The sequence below is a fragment of the Zonotrichia albicollis genome, chromosome 3 (assembly GCF_047830755.1).
Source record: "Zonotrichia albicollis isolate bZonAlb1 chromosome 3, bZonAlb1.hap1, whole genome shotgun sequence".
Taxonomy (NCBI): Eukaryota; Metazoa; Chordata; class Aves; order Passeriformes; family Passerellidae; genus Zonotrichia; species Zonotrichia albicollis.
In genome coordinates, this window is record NC_133821.1 from 25,365,221 (window position 1) to 25,385,098 (window position 19,878).

The following is a 19,878-nucleotide window of genomic DNA, read 5'->3' on the forward strand; positions in this document are numbered from 1 at the left end:
CTCTCCAGAGGCAAGCTGGGATTTGCCCTTTGCCTGCTTGGAGCAGTTTTGTCAAGTTCAGGAGAGAGGAAAGCAGTGGGAAAAAGGATGGGAATAAATAAAATAAAGACAGGAGAGAAAGTCTTTATGTTAATACTCACTGCCCACCTGCAGAAAGGGAGAGAAACATGCTTGGGTGTTTGTTGCCCTTTCAAAAACACATAGAAATGAAAGTGCATAAATTGTTTAAAAAAACAACACCTGCCAAACTGAAGGGGAGGAGGAGGAGGAGGAGGGGAGAAAAGAAAAAGACATCAATTGGAGGGAGAGTGGAAAATATTTTGATTGAAAAATGTCAACAAGCTCCCCTAGAAGCAACAACAAGCAGCAGTGATTGTGTTTGTAGAAAACAAGCCCTTCTCCCTGATGTAGAAGATTGATTTTATTTTTCCCATATGAAAGCTGAATAAAGCCCCCCAGACATCCCAGCTCCATCTGCTGAACTGCCCAGAAAACTTTGGGATGCAGAGAGGAGAAAATAAGGGGAAAAAGCCCTCAGGCACAAAATATGACAGCAAGGTCCAGATCCCCATTGACCTAAAAATAGCCCTGAGGGCTGGACTCTGTGCTGACAGTGACGTTTCAGTGGAGAAGATCTTCCCGCACATCCTGGCTCATAGCTCAAATCCAGGCACAGAAAGGGATTTTTAAGGTGTTTGGGTTGTTTGCAGGTTTAGTGCCTCGCCAATGACTTCTAGGTTTTTTTATTCCCTAATCCTATGTGAGCATTGTAGGCCAAGAGAGACATAATCCAGACTCTTGAATGAATCTCACAGAGTTTTGTTCTTAGGCAGAAAATGAATTAGGTTAAGCGGGGATTAGAGCAGACACGCCACATGCCCACTTGACCCCATGCAATCACAATTGTTTATGTGTGAGCTGGAGGAAAAATTGGTTCGGGAAAAAGAGTAAGTGTAAAAAATTAATGGGTTTTGCAAAGGAAAAAAAATGCAAATAAAAAGTAAGCTTGGAGGGTTGGCACGTTTCGTGGTAGTGAATAGGCCTGGAGGTGTGGGGGAAAATATATCCAAGATGGAGACAATAACCATGGAAAGATGGAGGCTCAGTGGCTGTGGATAAGACTGGGAATATTGAAACAAAGCTTCCCTGAGCTAAGAAAGCTGGATAGGGAGGGGATACCTTTAGACAGCAAAAGTCATGAAGATTCATGTTGTGTTTTACAAACTGCAGCAGGGGGTGGTGATGCCCTGTGGGTCATCTTCCCTAACCCTGGCATTTCTCTGGCCCTGTGAGGCCAGATCCTGCCCTGCCTGCCATACTGGAGCTGAGCTTGCAGAGCATGGAGCACAAAGCTTGCTTTCTGGATTTTCTATTTTAAGCAGCTTCCGTCAGAGGTGAGGAGTTGAAAGTTGCCATGCCGACAGGGAAATTTCAGGCCCTAAAATAGTCAAAACTTGCTCCTGCATCATGTGAGTGTGCGTGTGCTTCCTGCAAGGGAGGCGAGGACCCAGCTAGCAGGGTGTAGGGAGGCTGAAAGGGTGCAGGGGGGGAAGCCATCATCTCCAAAAAACATCTGTAGGATGCTATCCATCCCCTTTCCTATACCTACAGGGTATCTGGATAAATTAAGCAGCAGTGGGCAACAGACTGCATCAGCAAGGGGGGGATCTTTATGATCACAGTATTAAAAACCATGGTTCTTCCAGTTTTCACAGTAACTGACACTGCTAGAGGTCTTAGGCACTGGATCTTGAAAAGGAATCCAGTCCTCAGGGGGAGACACAGAGGAGAAGAAAATGAAAAGGGTGGTTTTTAAGAGGGAATATGTATTTCTCACAGAGTTCTTGCAATGTGCTTGTGGAACATTAGTGATCCATGAGGATGTAGAAGATTTGCAGCTATTTGCTGGAGATACCCAAAGCCTGCACCAAGCACTCAGGTGCCTCCTGTTGATCATGGGCCTGAAGTGTCCTGACATGCTGGGCTAAATGGTCTTGGGTTTGCCTTTTTCCTGCTGTTCAATCCCATTTCACCAAAAATTCCCAAATGTGGAAATTTTTTTATGTTCTTTAAAATTGGAGTAGACCCTGCAGGAACACCCAAATTATTCAAATCCATGACACAGATCTGCCAGCAGTTAGGGGGCATTTTTGTCCTGTATACATGCTCGGGTGAGGTTTTTCTCCAGCCTCGCAGTAGCACGAACACCAATGCTCTTTAGACATCTCTGAAAGAGAAGAAAATCTATTCCCTACACATGCCCTCACAAATGAACCCCAGTAGAGCCCACAAAGCTCCTTGCTGCATTTTGGCAGGGAGAAATCACAGTTCACCTTCCATTTCCCATGTTCTGCCTTTTTTTCCTCCCTCCCTCTCTCCTGTTGTTTTTCCCTGCTCGCCCCTCCAGCCAGTTGTCGCTTCGCAGTCCACGCTTCCAAATGTAATTTCTTCTGATGTATGAATATTTCACAAGCACTCCCTCCCTGGGGATGCTGCCTGTGAGGAGGAGGCAGCCTCTGTGGAGATGGAAACGGTAGCAAATGACAATCTTAATGAAAGATCTCTTCTCCAAGGGCATCTCTGCAGAAGAGAACACCATCCTGCAGGAGCTTCCCGCTGGCCAGAGCACGTCCTGCTCTCCAGCTGCTTGGATTGCCTTTGGCCATGGCTGGTGGAGGGATAGGAAAACACAGCTCACTCTTTTCCCAGGACACACAGTTCTGTAGGCTTGGAGGGTCTTGGGATGCTCTGGTCTGAGCTCCTCATAAAACTGTTGGAAATATCTTCCTTTCTGTAGATGCAAAATGGCATAACCCAGAGAGTGACATGGTGCTTTGGGTGAAATATTTTCCACTGTCCACACAGCAGATATTCATCACATAATTCCATCCATCCTGATACACATAAGTAGCTGATAATCAAAATATGTATCTATTGCAAAAAACAAATTAAGCATCTTCACGGAAGCATGCACACAGCTCCCCATTTCCCTGCACCACCCATCTCCATCCCCTCCCAATCTCCTTGACTATCCCTTCTACACCTGCAGGCCACCCAGGGGGGCTGGCACCCAATGATGTATTTTACCAGACACTTGTGACCTCCAGACCCATCCAAAGGCTTTCCAGAAAGGTCTCCTCCTCGCTGGGTCCCCACTCACTTCAGCTCAGCTTTCTGTGACCCACCAAGACTCAGAACGGTACACAGGCATTGATTGATGTAGATTTATATCTATTGAATATTTATATCTCTATCTATATATATATACACACAGCTCACCCCAGCAGTATGTACATATCCGTGTGTATATATCCTACTGTATGTAGAGAGCTGCCTTACAGACGCCTGGCTCTCTTAGCTATCGGAATGATCGATCTCGGATAAATATCTTTGTTACTGATGGCAGCAGCAAGCGCCGCCCATCCCGCGCTGCGGCCCCGGTGCCGTCTGTGTCTCCGACAGCGGGTGGCACTGTGCAATCAGAATAGCCTGGCTTTCTCTTAATTCCACTGCCTTCATCTTCCAGCCTGCTGAGGTTTGAGCCCTGCGGTTCTGCAGGGACAAGGGATGTCAGTACCGACAGCATCTGAAAGCTGAGGTTCACAGGATGGGAACTGGAGGATGCTTCCTTATGAAAACCAGAAATGGTAAATTTTCTCCAAAAGGCTGAGCTTGGTTTGAGCTATGCTCTTCATTACTTCTTCTATTATTTAAGGAACAGTAAGTATTTATTAGGATAAATCAAGAAAGAGTGCTGCTCTCCCTCTCCCACCCCCCCTATTTTTTTAATGTGGAGAATAATTTCTAGTCTATTTTTCCAGGATGATGTTATTTTGTGACACTCCCTGTCTTATGTACAACTTCAAAATATTGAGACTCAGTGTCGTGACTTGCTCCTGATAAGAAGACATGTGGAACTTGATTGGCATCTGTTGCAATAATTTTTATTTGTGTTTCACTCTGTTAGAGGTGCAAGGGAGGTGGCTGAGCCTGACTTTCGTCTGCCCAAGTATTTTCTCATCAGCAAGCTTTCCCTAATTAACTCCCATTGCAAAAATTCTGCCAAATAGAATGGACCTCGTGAAAAACAGTAAGAATGTGGTCTGTGAGTCTCTGAGCAATGGCACAGTCATGTTTATCATGAGGGGAAAGGACACAGAAATGTTTGCTCGGATTGCTGGGGTCACCAGCTGGGCTGGACTCGTATGAAAATGTTGTTCTCAAAATAATTAAGAAAATTTCTACAGCAGTAGCAAACACTGAGCTATATGGCAAACTGTATTTAAAAGCTGAATGGATTTTTTTAAGCTAAACCACAACTTTGGCAGGGAAACCACGATTTGATAAAGAAACAACGAGAAAACAACCATGTATTCATGACAAAAATGCAGAATCTCCTGACACCTCAAAGCAAGACCGGGTTCCAAGGGGGGCCATGCAGCAGAGTAAAGCCCAGTGTGTTGTGTTGGGTACAGCCCAAAGCAGAGTTTCTCAGGCAGTGGCTGGTGAGTCTTTTCCCAGTGGTACAGGATACCAGGAGGTGTCAGTGTCTCCTGCCTCTGCTCGGTGCGCTTGCAAAGAGTGTATGGTAGGAGCTGCTCAGTTTGCAGCTCTGGGACTCTGGGATCTGTTCAATGGAAAGCTGCCCCTGCCTTAAGCAGAGGAATGGGACCAGCTTTCAACAGCAGCACGGTCCACAGAGAAAAGCAGCAGTTTATAGGGGTCAGTAGGGGAATTAAAGCTTCTCTTTGGTTCTTCAAATAGAACAGGGGGGATACCCACCTGGGGTACATCTTCATTTTCACTAGGGCTTCACCCTAGTGAAAACGATCCCAAAATAGGAGCAAAACACTTTAGTCAGGTGGCCCAAGTTAATGTGGCACCCTGCTGAAGGAGGGTTTGTAAAACAACAATGCATCATCTCTCTGGAGGGTATTTTATTCGAGGGCCCTTCCACTCTGTCAGTCTGGGCCAGTTCAGCTTCCCTGAGGCAGATGAGGACCCAAGTGAGGAAACTGCAACACAAACATCTTCTGAGCCAAAAATGCTGTGTGACCCCAGGAGCTGCTGGTTGTGCCTGCAGCAGCTCAGGTCAGTTTAGAGGACAGGCTGTGCCCAGCCTGGCACACTGACTGTGGACACATCCATCAGCAGGGAGAGAAGTCATGCCTGGGCAATAAAATGCAAACAAAGTGAGACTGCTGAGCTGGAAATGCTCAGTGTCATGCAATGGGGCCTGTGCTGGTGCTGGCAGCCAGGAAGGCTTAGAGTGACCCTGCCTGTGGTAGTGACATGGGATCAAGCTTCTTTTCCCAAAGAGAGCACCCCCAGGACCTCAGAAAGCTACTAATGATTCTCTTAGATGTTTGGAGGAAGCCTTTGGAAGAATAACAGTGCTCTTTTTGGGGGCCCAGACTAGAGAAAAGACTTTCATAGCACTCAGAAACGCAGTCCCTACATGCAGGGAGAGTAGCAGATGGTCATAAAATCCCTCTGAGGTGCAGTGAGAGGCTGAGCAAGCATACACAGGACTGGTGCCACATGGTGGACACTCACTACAGACCCCAGTAGTGCTACACCACCAAAAGCACATGAATGTGCTGGGAGAGTCCAGCTTTTTCCACTTCCAGAAGACACCTCTTTGGCAACTGCAAAGCACATTCCACTTTTGCAGGCTACAGCAGGTGAGTTTTGTCTCTATGTCCACCTCAGGGGATGACAGCTGCTATGATGCTGGCTCATGACCAATCCCAAACCCTCTGTGCACACAGTGTGTGTCTCCTTCCACAGCCATACCCTGCTCTTCTTTATTTTAAAGTAAATGACTCTGTGGGCTTTATGCCAGCACTTCAAACTCTACAGTGTCTGTACATCAGTCAGATCCCAATGCAGTGTAGCTCCAGCAAGGTTCACCTTAGTGGGGCTGGAGGGAAAAACAAGATGTTCTTGTCCCAGGGGAGATGCCTGGGTGTGAGGAAACACCAGTTTCCCTGAGGCACACTGACTCTGTACACCACAGGATCTAAACAGGCACAGACCTCACACAATGTCAGCCCCCCTGCCCCCTCTTGCAGAGGACCTGGGGCTCAGGGGGCCAGACCACATGGGCCAGACCTTCACCCTGTCCTTCACAGCATCTTCTCTGCTTGGGAGGGCAGTGCAATAGAGCACTGAGTGACACCATCTGCTGCTGTGGTTGCTGTCCATATGCTTATGGGTTTTGTATATGCTGGTAGAAAAGCCAAAATCTGCCCTGGTAGTGAAATCTGTGAGGTTTTATGGCAAGTCAGGCAAGTATGGCCCTGTCATCTATGTCAGAGCTGGAGGTGTCCTGTAATTTTCTGGAGTTTCCCCTGAGATTCCCCCCACCAGTCTCCCATCTTCCTTACTCCAACGGGAGCAGAAGCCCATTGCCCAAGATCTGTCCCCACCATCCCCTTCCCGTTCATCATGTGCCTCAGTTCCACATGCCTTGAGTGGCAAAATGAAATTGTGCCTCTGGAGCTGGGAGCTGCCAGGCTTTGCCCAGACCTGCGCCTGTCCGGTGCCCACACAGGCGGCAGCGCTCGCAAAAGCCCAAGGCTGAAGCGCTTGGCTCAGACTTGTTCTCCTGGCTCTGCTCACCATCACTCCTCATCACGCCAAGTGTGGACATGGTGGTTGGTGTGGCAGAGTCACAGCCCTGGCCTGAAGTCCTTGCCATCAATAAGATGCCCTTTATGAAACTATTTCAGCCAGGGTCATTTAATGAGAAGTGCTTTGCCCTGTTTTATCTCAGTCAGATGCCTCGCTGGGACTGGTGGGAGCTTTGCTCCAGTGGGGCTGGTGTCTCATCCAGGAGCCAGAGGCTCTCAGAAGTGGCTTTTCTGAAATTAGTCTGCTTGTGACTCACAAACTTGTGTTTTGCTTTCAGATGAGAGAGAGAGATAGAGGAAGGATGGGTAAATAGGCAGAATGGTGCAAGTTTCATTCCAGGCTCTGCAAATTTCTTTAGCTACATTAGAGACGCTGCTGGTGGGCTTTAGACAAGCAATTCCTACCTGCTCCTTCCCTCTGAGCAGAAAATGAGAGGATTTCATTTCCTCACCAGGACCAAAGCACAGGGCTAGGAAGGGGAAATGACTCCTCCCTCTTGTGTGCTGTGGGGCCCTGAGAAGCAGCACAGGGCTCCATCACCGGGGCTGCTGGGTTTGCCTGGGAAAACCTTCACCAAAATCTGTTGCATTTCCCACCAGCTTTCCCACACGCCTGAGATCTGCAGGAGGAAACTCTGCATGAAGTAAGCAGCCACAGGGAGGAGTGGGAAAGGAGCCAGCAACAAGAAGTTGGGTAAAACATCATGTGTCCCATGTCCCTTCCTGCTGGATACCTGCTTCACACATGGTGGGGGAAAAGGTCCCAAGAAGTTATTTCAGAATATGCCCAAGATTAAAAGAAAATTGTTGTTTTCCTGCTGGCTACAGGAGAGCCAAGAGTACGGCTACACACCAGGCTGCAACCTTTTAATTATTAGAAATTTGAATTATTGGGAATTTGTATTTCACTAGATGCATTGAGAAATAATAGCTATATTTGCTAGTGAGGCTTCTGATACAGTGACAAGAGAAGATCCTAAGATACTTGTGGGGTTTTCATTTCTGGAATTGGTTTATCTGCTGTTAATGAAAATCTAATTCTCTCCATTCCCAGTTGAAATTGTTTTCCATTGATTCCAGGTCCTGGGGAAGGGCCCAGAGTCATGAATATGGCATTTCCTGTCTGGGAGTTGGACCCGTGTACCCTAAGTATGTGTGTGTATCCTCAAACAAACTAACACATCCCTTCTTGTTTATCTAGTTCAGCCTCTTGTGAAATACTTCTACCAGATTCTGTGCATTTTCAGCCCAATTGCTCTGAATTTAATTACCCAATCTTGCTAAAACTGTTTAAATGCAATTAGCCAATGCAATTATCCAATAATAGAATAAGTCCAAAAATTAAAAGCAGCAGAAAGAAAAAAGAGGGGAGGACAAAAAAAACCAGAGGCATTTGCATCAGATGTTTAAAAATAAATTTTCCTATTTGACAGTATGGTGAGAACAACCTTCTGCAGCTAGAAAAAGATTGGTTTCAGAGTGGGAAAAAACCAACCCCACCTTATGACTAGAATTCATTCTTTGAAAATTCTTTCCTGTCTGAAAATGCTAATGCAGGGAAGATTCTGTGCCATTTTCCCCGAGGTTCTCTTCGGGTCCCTGGAGGCATGAGAGATGGTGTTGCCCTGTTCCACATGAGTGGGAACAACACTGGTCAATGTCCCATGAAGAAGAATGCATCCAGAACCTGCTGGAGCTGGCTGGTGAAAGATGCTGAGTTCTGGGGGAACCATTTGGGGATGAAGTGGGAACTTCACCCCAGATGTGCAGGCAAATGCTGTGTCGTGCACAACAGCAGCACCTCAAAAGTTTGCATCCCCCTTACCCAAAATGGCCCTTCCAAGGACATCATATGGTCACTGACTCAGCCTTCCCTGAGAGGCCCTGAGGTTGAGGGCTGCTGATCAGCTCAGTCCCTTTCTTTGCTGATTCCTCACCATTTTTCTCAACCATGTGAACAACCACATTAAACATCCAGACACCAAATGAACACGGCTCTACCAGCTCAGTAATGGAGGTTATAAGCCAAATTAACAAGTCAAGACTTAATTCTATGTATTCACTTTTCATTTTTCATTTCACTAATTAAGCAAGAAACCTGGGTCATAAATTAGTATGATTAAAGCAATTAAGCAGCATAGAGTACACCCTTAAATGTACAGCTCATGTAACTGTGCAGATCATAGGTTGCTCCATCTGTGCTTGTTTGCTTAGCCCACTCTGGACAAAGTCCTAGTACATTTTGAGCATTTAATTGTCAACTCTTCCTTTTTTATGGTTCATTGCTTGCAAGCCCACAGTTGGACAGACATCTAGAGACAAAGGGCCAAACCCTGCCCCATCCTGTCCCACTGGGAATGAACTGAATCAACAAGACAGGCGACTGTGCTGCCAAGGGTGAGACACGGCAGTGCCTGGCTGCTCATGCTGCACTTTGGATTGAGCAGAAGTTGGAGGAATTGCTGTTTTATCATGGAGGAATTTCCTACCTCCCACCTACCTTGCAAGACCCACCATAGTGATCTCCTGTCCCTATTAGCTTCCCCTTTTCAGCTCAGGCTGCATCTCAAAGTTTTTCCTGAAGACTTTCTCTGTTTCCAGTTGGCAGCAAGGGGTGGCCAGTTTCCCATCACAGGACTCACAGGAATCATCCTTAAGTATTATATCCTTGAGTATTACCCTCACATAGTTCATCCTTTTGCATATCCTGGAGAACCCTTGCTGCACCCCTGTCTTCCTGCTCATTACCAGATCATTAAGGGACCAAGTACTACCCAGCCACCACTTGCATAAATGTGCTGCAGCACCGGGGGATCTGAACACTTCCTGACAATGCACACAGCCTCCTGGAGAAGAAATTTTAAGAACACCTCCATTTAATTCTGGGGATGTAAAGCAGAGAGACCAAAGTGACTTGTACTTCCATCTCAGCCATTCATCTCCAGGTTGCACTGGGGTGAAAATGCCATGCGGCTTTGGCAGGCAGATCTCTGACCCTTCATTAGCTGGGCCCAGCTGAACATCTTCCTTCCTGCCTTGTTAGGAGCTGTGGCCTCTGCAAAGGTAAGTCAGGATTTGAGATGGATGCAGGGAAGGAAGGGCAAACCTCCAAACACCAGTATTTTTCTGAGCCCCAAGGCTGTAGGTGAAGCAGTGCATCTCTGGCTTGAGGTGGATATTGTTATTGGAATTTGGGATGCCTTTTGGATTAAGCATCACGCAGCACTCACAAGGCTCCACTTAGCTGACATGTCTGAGCTCTGCCTGAAAATCTGATCTCCCTGTCTTTACTCCTAAAGCTCTCCTTGCCTCTCCTTCTTTGTTTTCTGATTCTTTTCATCCTAGCCAGTTGTAACATGTATCTCCCCGTTATGTTCTTCAGATGTGCTGCTCTGTTTTTACTTGAACTAAATAATACCCTGTGCTCTTTTCTCCCCCTTTCCCAGTGTTGGCTCTTCCCCCAAATTCCTTGTGCAGGCAGTTTGTTTTCTATGGTTTTGCTTCAGCTGAATTTGGTTATTAAATGTGCTTTCTTCTTTCCAGCGAGACTCCTGGTCCAGCCTCTGAGCTGCTTTTCCAACACATGAAGTATTTCCATGTCTTTCCTCTGCTCCAAGAAGATTTCATTGTAATGTTAAAAAGGTAGCAGTAACCTTGGACGCCTCTATTTCTGTCCCATTTTCTAAGGACACAAGGTTTAGTTAAGGGTACTATGTGTGGGCATAGTTGCTGATTCCCTCACAACTTGAACCCATCCATGAAATTTAATGAAGGTGGACAGAGGGTCAGACGGCTCGAAGACTTCAGGTTCTGAAAAGTCTCATGAGTATGTCTGAATAAGCAGACAAGGAAGATGCTCTGTGTTGCCTAACCAAATGGCAGAATAAACACTGATTTTTGGGCTAAAACCTCAAAAATATGATCCAAGGGTTCCAGTACCAAAGGCAAATTAAGAGCATGCACTTGCTTTTCTTTCAAACCTCATGTTTTTGAAACCATAAAGTCTCATGCTTTTGGAGGGACCTGACTCATGACTTTTAAACCCTTGGGTATGGAAACAGTCATGTTGGAGTCTCCTTGAAGCCAAGAGTAGTTAATATATCATCTCAACCCCCAGAAAGTAGAGCTTCACCTCCTCCTTGCTGCTGGTTCCCTGCCATGCCATTCCTAGAGGCAGGAAAGCAATGCTCATATCCTGGAGCTGTGCTATTGCATCCTGATATGTGGTACAGGTGCCAGAGGGGACAGCATGGGACAAAGCAGATGAAGGAGCTGGGTGTACTGAGTAACCCTGGGCATGTCTCTACCTTCCTGTGCCTCCACTTCTCTACTCATCCTGCAGAAACCCTTTCTGGGTGGGGGCTTCCCTGGTGTGTCTGTACAGCACCTGCTACTACAGGATTCCCACCAGGCTGAGCGTGCAGGGAGGGAGAACAAACGGTCCTAAAACAAAATAATTATGGGCACCCCAATCTCACAGGATCAGCTTCACTTTAAAGAGCAAAGAGCCTGTCTTGTAGGAGCCATTGCTCCGGGGCTTTGTTCTTTGGATGGGTTCCCCTCGGCTAGGGTTTGTCTCACAGGCACTCATCCCAAACAACACCGAGGAGATAAAAAGCTAAGGTGTGGTAAGAGAAGGAAATGTAAGAGCAGGCAGGGAAGAAAGGCAGAAAATGGTACAGAGAAAGCAGGAGACAGCTGTCAGGTTTGCCAGAACAGGTAGTTGCTGATTCAGGGCAAGAGCAAAGCCCCAGCTTCCCGTGTGCACAGCCCCAGCAGAGACAGCCAGCCGGGAGAGGGTCAGCACTGCTCCCACCAGGAGCACAGCTCAGCACATCCACGTTTGCCCCTACAGTTCCCACACCAACAGGGCCCTCAGCTGTGACCCAGCTCCTGCCTCCATGCACACAGCTATTTACAGGATTTCAATGGGTAGGGCCGAAACCACTCCATGTCTAGAGCTGCCACTGCCAAAGGAAGGAGACGGGGGTCCTTGCAAAGGGCTTTAATAATCTCTCTGTTGCTCTGGCTGGCAGTTTTCGGCAGGCATCCCACATTCTTCAGCAGCCCTTTCCTTAGCAATGAATAGGCTTTTAGCACACTCTCATAATGGTTTCCTTTCCTGTGGCACTCAGAAAAAAACTTTCAGTGTGCTCCAGCACCCGCCTCTGCTGCCTCTCCTTATCCACCAGAAAGATGTGGTGGCTCTGCTCAGCATATCCTCTGCTGCCAATAGAGCCACTCTGTCACCTCTGAAAACAGGTGGTGTGTGAGCAAGGAGTGGAGGGTGGTTTTGCCTCTCTTCACTTTTCTCAAAGCTCCTTTGCAAGCTGGGGACAAAAGGCTAAGTAGGACCTCTTCACCTTCCCCCCAGAGGCACATGAGTCCCACAGATCAGCAGCCCCAGGGCAGGATCAGGGACTTCACCCTGGGGCTGACTCCCTTCACCAGGGATGAATTGTGTGCCAGGGGTGAATTGCACTCCCTGATGCAGTCTTGGCTCTGACCTCAGGCAGGTGGAACGTTCACACTCCTCCTGCCTTGTTTCTTTTATCTTAAATCCCAGCTGGGCTATTACTCCAAAACCTGCAGTAACAGGAGTGTTACATAGTCACAGTGGTGTGTAATCTGCACAGGTATGTTGTTGTTTGTTTTGTTTCACCTAATATAATGATTTTATGGTTTTGATAATGATGCTGCTTCATTAGAGAGCTAAAATTGCTTCAGTTCAGGCAAGTAAAAGGGCATTTGGAGCTCCCAGCAGGTATCCCACACACATACAGTAGCCCAGGCAGCTTTGAAAATTGTACAATAGATAAAGTAAGCTCAGATTCTCAAAGGCTTTGAGATCACTGAGAACTACAAGCCCCAGAAAAACATCAGGTACCTATGTACTTTTCCTAGGTCTAGCTTAGAAATGGGCCTGAAACCGTGGACTTTAGCAGCAAAAAGCTCATTTTCCATTATGTAAACATTGGGAGAAAAGGAAGAGAGTGGCAATGCGACACCCTGCTGTGATGTTGAAGACTTTGAGGTTATTTTCATACTAACCTGCAGACTCATCACACACGTTTCTGTGTTTCTCCTTTCTTTTGAGTATGCTTTTACTGTTTGCCTGAGATATATGTGACTGCCCTGTATTTCCACATATTTTATGGGTCTTTTCAGGATTAAAGGGAAAATCTGCATCAGCCCTTTCTCCCAGATCACAAGAACTATTTTGTGAGTCACACAGAGAGCGGGGGACGGCAGTGAACATAAAGGTAAGTTTTAGCCAGGTACATTGGCACATCCACTGGGAGATGTGTCTCTACTTGACTCCATCTAGTCCCTCATTAACAGCACTTGATTCCAACATGCAATTCCACTGAATATTTTGCTGAAGGGTAGAAATCTCACAGGAAGTGTATTTCTGTGAGTTTCCAAAAACATGGGCAGGTTGGCTGAAGAGAAACCTCCACTGAGGAGCTGCCTGGGATTATCTCTGAGCAGAAATTCAAGGACTGACAGCCTCAGAGACCTACAACCTTTTTAGACTCATGAGCCTAATAATGTCTCCTGAGCCAGAATGCCAAATTCCCTTCCTCATGAAGGAGGGAATTGCACTTGGTGGCTGAACAGTAGCCTTGGAGGACAGAGGCAAAAGGCTGTAAAACCTTCTTAAATCTGTATCTCACAGACTGTAGCAAACATGGAGATTTTTAGTGGATGCAGTCCTGGTAGCTACCTGTCTCCATCAGGAGAGGTGCAGAGGATAACGGAAGCATACAGTGAGCTCTGCAGAGAATTAACCACTTCTTTGGAAAAGAGATGATGGTGTTGAAAAAACACAGCAGACAAATTTCCAGGTGGAAAATTAATGGAAGGACCACCTGGAATTATGCAGATTGTTGGATACTTAGAAAGCATTCTCTGAAAATACCACATTGTTGCTTTGCTCACCCTTATCTTCTTTTCCAGTTACTTCTCAGTAACTTGGTCCCCACATTGGCTCCCACAGCTCCTTGGTGTGGCCACTGTCACATCCTGCAGTGAGCTGGGGCCATGGGAAGGCAGCCTTACAGTGGACAGAGGGCAGCTGCCTCCTCCCCTATGTTTCTTGGCAGAAGCTTTGTCATTCCTGTTTGCTGTCATCCCAGTTTACTGTCACCCATAATCAGGGATACAGTATTCATTGTCATACTGTAATCAGGGATGAAATACGTAAGGATAGAGATTCTCCTTGTTGTTTTTAGCCACTGAATCACAATCAGCGTTCAGAAATTGCTCACGCTTTTTTTTTCCCCCCTAATGTGGTTTTTTTATAGCATATTCCATACGACTGATGTGAATCAATGCATGCTCTGCTTGTGTATGGATCCCTGAATGCCAGGCAAACCCTCAGATGTCCAACTTATCCACCTCCTGCCAGTGGCAAGGCACTTTATCAACCCACTACCATGGGAAAAATCAGCAGGCACTTGGAGCATTTTCAAGCTCTTCATTCAAGCACGCTTCCCATGGCTGAGACGCTCTGGTCGCTTCCCTTGCTCTTAGGTAGCAAAGCTTCACTGCTTGTTTTCAGATCAGCCCAGCTTGTTTTGAAAAGCCTGACCCTGAATTTCCCCAACCAGCTAGAGGCAATGTCCCCTGCTAGGACAGGTTGTCACATATCCAAGATCTTGAATGTCTCTTCTTGTTCTTGCCCTTTTTTCCTACTTTTCCCTACTTTTTCTTGATTTAAACTCAAAGAAAAACCTCAGAGAGAGCTTATGAAGGAAAAAAATTCTACTGTTCTTGGGAGGTGATTAGTTTTTCTTCATGTTTTCATATTATAATAGTTTTGAAAAAGGGAACAACACACACAGTTTAAAAATTACTCTTGCCTCAGTATAACTTTGTTTCCAGAGCTCTAAGAGGATCCTTAGAGTAAACAGGGTATGTGTGTGTGGGTATTATTCTATATTTTTCATCTTCTTTCTGGTAAAACTGCATGTACCTTTGAAGGATAAAGTTAAATATTTACCCTGGGTCAACCATCCCTGTCTGTAGAGTTTATATTTTGTTGGAGTTTGGGCAAGCAAGTGGTATTTGCAAAATTCCTTGCCTGCCTTTGCTAATAGAAAATGCATTTACAGATGACATTTTTTTTTCCTACCCAGAATATTTTTGATCAGGTGTGAACACTTACCCAGCCTGGAGAAATGCTGAATCAGCATGTGACACTGTGGTAGGATTGTGTTTGGGACTGTGTTATTTCAGTTGCTGGCCAGGAACCTAAATGAAGCAGGACCAGAGCAATATTCTTTGGTTCTGTCATCACAGGAGGCCAGGGGGTTTCTTTCTGTCGTTTCAGATGTCTTGAAATCTGGCTCATTCTGGTAAATCCAGGTAACCATACATGGGTGGTTGGTCCTGCATCCAGCTTGCAATGAGGTGAGCAGGCCAGGGGTACTGGGAAGAGCCGAGGAACACATCTCATGTTCCTCCCAGATGCAGACATAGAGGATTTCTGCAACGGGGCTGGAGTCGCTCCAAATTGCTCAGCATCCCAGGCCCAACAAACTCTTCTTGCCAAACTAAAGTCTGCATACCAAGAAAGTGCTCTACCTTCCTGCCTCAGCTCATGTGCTGTGGCTCTTCTGAGGACTTCATTTTGCTCAGTAGAAAACAAGATCTCTCCCATGTGCTCTTCATGAATCCTCCTCAGAAAAAGGCCACATTGTAATACAGCCCCTTAGGACACTGCAGGCTGCCCAGCACATCTCCGGTGGGAAGTTTGGGAGCACCTTTATTCAGGCTTCTCTTGAAAAACATGGGTATAAAATACAGCCCCTTCCTGCAGTCTTCCCTTTCATCTTGTTCCCTCTTCCCCACCATGCCTTTGAGGCATCAGTCTTCAAACTACTTCAAATCAAAGCAGTTGCAGGAGACAACTGATGGATTACTTATATAGAATCCTGCTGATGTTTCTACTGGGTCTCCCAAAAACAGAGAGCAAACAGCAGCCAGACCCAAAGAAAAAGCTGCAGATGACCTTGCCAGTCTTAGGAACAGGGAAATAGCAGCAGGAAGACACGGAAAGCGGAGGTGGCACAATGAGCGTTCTCTGCACTCTTGCTGCTATGCAGGTTTGTAGGAAATTGTGGCCTGAGGGCTACTCTAACCTGTGCCAGCTGCTGAGACTTGTATGTATCAGGCATGAGACTCAGGGAGCTGCAAACAGCTCTTCAAAGGCAGTCCTCTCCTCCCCTAGCAAAGAAATTCAAATATGATTTCTTCCAGTCTTTGTGTTGACCTTCCACAGGTGTGAGAAACAATCACCTCTGTTTCCTAGGGGCATTACAATCCTACATTTCCAGCGTGTTATTATCAGCATCCATCTGCACTGATGTGCAGATGAAACACAGAAGGAAAGGTCCTGGTTCCCTTACAGCCATTAAGATTTTTTCATTCCTTCCACTGAGGCCGGAATTCAAATACCTACCATCAAAAACTGGTATCAAGTTGAATTTGACTGGAAAACAGCATGACATCTTCCTACTGGGCCAGTGGTGAAAACTATATTGGCTGTTTTTTCACTGAAAGCAAAAGGATTTTGAAAAATTTATTTAAAAGTAACTGGATTTTTTTTCTGGTTGTTTTGTTGTTGTTGCCTGTTCATGATCCCTCTGCTGATTTCTGGAGGAAGCACCCTAGCCCTATGCAGCTGAAAGCCACTTAAGCCAAAAAAAGAATCTTCAGGTTCCAAGAGGGAAAGTCAAAATCCCTAATTTAGAAGCACCAACAGGGTGGACATTGGAAGCATGCAGACTCACTCACTGGAAAGCTCCCAAGATCTACAAGCGCTGAAATGAAAACATGACACAATGGATCAGTCAACAATTACTACTGAATAAGCCAGCGGGCTTCAGGGTTAATCACTGCAGCCATCCATGAACTCTCACAGGGTGGAAAAACAGTTAGCATTGCCTAGAACATCTTTGGGATGATGTCCAGTTGTATGGTGGGAGGTTCATGTGCTCTGTTGTCTTCTTGTTGGCAAAAGCATTGACATCTGGAGGTATGTCAAGAGAGGAAGGATAACTGGATCAGTATTTGAATTAAACAATCAAGAGAGGGGGAAAAAGGAAGGGGAAATTAGGGGGAATTCTCATGGTGTTATTGACAAGGAAGCTTGACACCAGCATGCCTATGTCAAAGTGTTGTTTTGGAAGGGTTGGCTATGACTGAACAGCCTCAGCATGGGTTCAAGAACTTTCACTGGGATCTACAGTTCTGGAGGTGTGTGTTTCTGCAGGCCCCCTGGCAGTTCTATGGCACTGCTCTGAGCAAGGTCAGTCCCACAAGGACACAGGGGATGCTCCAAGAGAGAAGGAGTCCACTGTCACATGGTGGAAAAGGTTCCGTGTTGGTTCTTGCACTGGTCTCATATATGTGCCGCTATCAGTGACTTTTCTGATTTAATACATTCTTCTTGCTTACACTTTCCTGAATTTCTCCCCTTGCTTTCAGTTTGCTCAAGGGAACAGCATTTATGTTTGTTGTTTGGTTTTTAGAATCTCTTCTTGTCCGAAACAAGGAATAGATTTCCATATTTTTATATTTATATGATAATTTTCTGTTGTAATTTCTTTTCTGCTTTTCTCTTTCCCTTTTCATGGGTAAATTGAAAGAAAAAAAATGTGAGATCAAGAGAGAAGGGCAGGGAAAAATGAAGCATGACATTTTCACAAGGACTGCTCTGAAAATATTAATTAAAAACCATTTTTGAAATGCTTCTGATGGAGAAAGAAACAATTATGTTGGACAGCAACTTGTTTATTATTCACAAACCTATTTGCAGAAAAAAATTCAAACACGATTTTAAAAGATCTTAATAATTTTTTTGTTCTTTTTGAGGTTTGTGGAATTGTATGTCTTTAAAAGTGTTTGCAGATACTTGTTTTTCTGTTTAGTCTCTGTTTCCTATATCTGTTGATTTGATGGGACATTGATTCACAGACTTCAACAAACTAAGTGTTACTCAAAGGGAAAGTTATCAAGGAAAAAAATACAAAATCAATAAGAATGTGCTAGTATCATGAGTCTAATTTCAGAGCAAGAGTGAATCAAGAATTTTCATCAAGGCTCAAAGTGGATGCTGGTAGACACAGCTGCTTGTCAGTGGTGTTGTTACCTATTTACACACAAACAACTCCCAGGAGCTCCAGCCATGATATAGCGATCTTCAGGCCTATCCATGAGATTGGAAAACAGAAAAGTCTTATTAAATCGGGATTATTGTTGCATCACACCCTGTCAGTCACCTTAATTAATGCAGTCTACTCAAAAAGCAGATGTGTGGCTGGCTGTTTTCACAGCATGTTTTCTGCTAGGCTGTGCTTTGCTGATGTCAAGGGAATGAGCTGAAATGGAGCCCCTGACAGAGTCCAAACACCAGCTGGAGCTCCTGGAAGTGCCCTTGTGAGCAAACATGACACTGGTGCACCCACAAGTGCCCTTTTCCAGCTCTGTGTATCATCACTGACACTGTCTGCTCCTCAGACAACCAGCTTGTGAGGTGAGACATGAGTTCCTCAAGGAAGGGTGCTCAGAGTCCCTGGATGAACCCACGGACCTGCTGAATGGCTTTGACCATGTAGACAGGGGACACAGACACAACCTGTCCTGGTGCAGAGAGTGGCTCCTGCCTCTGTTAGAGGTTCCTGCAGAGGAGAGGGGGACACTGAGGGCACAGGTGAACCCCGCTGATGGGGACAATGTGTGAGTTGTGAAGAATTTGAGGGGGTCTCTGAATGGACAGGTGGGCTGTGGGAGCACTGATGGGGATGTATGCAAACCATGGGGACATTGAGGGGGACATGTGTGAGCCACGGGCACACTGAGGGGACGTTATTGAACCACGAGAATAGGGAGGGGGACATGTGTGAGCTGTAGGGACATTGAGGGGGCATCTGTGAACTATGGGGACACTGCAGGGGTGTGTTAAGAACTCTGATGATACTGAGGGGGGACTGTGAGGGGACCCGTGTGATCCACGGGGTCATGGACACGAACAGAGGGGACACTTGTGAGCCCTGGGACACTGAGGGGACGCGATGGAGGGTACACGTGTGAATTATGGGGACACTACAGCGGTGTGTACTAACAATAGGGATACTGAGGGGGGGACAATGGAGGGACAAGTGTGACCCACAGGGACACAAAGGTGGGCGGGAAGGTGATGGGGATATGTGTAAGCCGTGGGGAGACACGCGCGATCTCTGGGCCACCGCGGGGACACGGAAGGGCCTTCAGGCCGCGGAGGCGCCTCACGGCGGGCGCGGGGGAACAGCGCGGGCCCAGAGGCGGCGATGGCGCCGAGCCAGCCCAGGCCGGGCAGGCACGGGGCGGGCCGGGGGCTGCCGCTCCCTCCCCCGGGCGGGGCGGTGCCGCTCCCGGCACTGGGCGGGGCGGGCCCGCCGCTCAGTCCGTGCCTGTAGCGCCGCACGCTAGCGGCACACGCGGAGCCGCACTTCGGCGCAGCATGGAGGACGCGGCGGCGGCGGGTGAGAGCAAGGCAGGCCACGGCCGGAACGGCCATGCCGAGGGCCCGGCGGCCGAGGAGCGGCGGGGCGGCGGGGCCCGGCTGCGGGGCTGCCGCGGGTTCCTGCGGCGCAACGCGCTGGTGCTGCTGACGGTGTCGGGGGTGGTGGCCGGCGTGGCGCTGGGGGCCGCCGTGCGCAGCGCGGAGCTGAGCCCGGCACAGGTCTCCTACCTGGCCTTCCCCGGGGAGCTGCTGCTGCGGATGCTGCGCATGGTGATCCTGCCGCTCGTGATCTGCAGCCTGGTGTCGGGCGCCGCCAGCCTGGATACCCGCTCGCTCGGCCGCCTGGGTGGCATCGCGGTCGCCTATTTCCTGGGCACCACGCTGCTCGCCTCCGGCCTCGCCGTCGCCCTCGGCTTCATCATTCGCCCCGGCGCCGGTGCCTCCGCGCTCAACACCCAGCTGGGGCTGCCGGGCGCGCTCCCCAAGAGCAAGGAGACGGTGGACTCCTTCCTGGACCTCATCAGGTGAGGCCGCCCCGCTCCCCTCCTTCCCCCGCCCTCCCGCCGCCCGAGGATGATGACAGACTCGGCAGTGTTGCACGCTGCAGCCGGGGAGCCCTCCTCCCCCTTCTCAGCCTCCTTCATCTTCTTGTCCTCCTGCATCTTCTCACCTTTCTTTCTGCACCTTCTCCTCATTTTTCTCCTTCTCCTTAACCTCCTTCTTTATCTCCTT

General features: G+C 47.5%; 1 protein-coding gene and 1 long non-coding RNA gene across 4 annotated transcripts in view; both read left to right on the plus strand.

Moving 5' to 3' along the window:
* The first annotated feature begins 3,173 nt into the window (after nucleotides 1-3,173).
* On the plus strand, nucleotides 3,174-16,725 carry LOC113459569 (uncharacterized). Of its 3 annotated transcripts, XR_012579443.1 has the most exons (5): nucleotides 3,174-7,329; nucleotides 7,716-7,784; nucleotides 10,179-10,277; nucleotides 12,804-12,898; nucleotides 16,302-16,725. It is a non-coding gene; the product is annotated as an uncharacterized LOC113459569 (long non-coding RNA). The 3 variants fall into 3 exon arrangements; XR_012579442.1 differs by having other exon boundaries at nucleotides 3,174-7,784; XR_012579441.1 differs by having other exon boundaries at nucleotides 3,174-10,277.
* Nucleotides 16,726-19,035: 2,310 nt separating this feature from the next.
* The window catches only part of SLC1A4 (solute carrier family 1 member 4), a 40,477-nt gene continuing 39,634 nt past the window's right edge, over nucleotides 19,036-19,878 (plus strand). Inside the window, exon 1 of the mRNA XM_074537009.1 lies at nucleotides 19,036-19,670. Coding sequence (XP_074393110.1) covers nucleotides 19,144-19,670 — 527 coding nt within the window. The 5' untranslated portion in view covers nucleotides 19,036-19,143. The remainder of the gene's footprint in view (nucleotides 19,671-19,878) is intronic.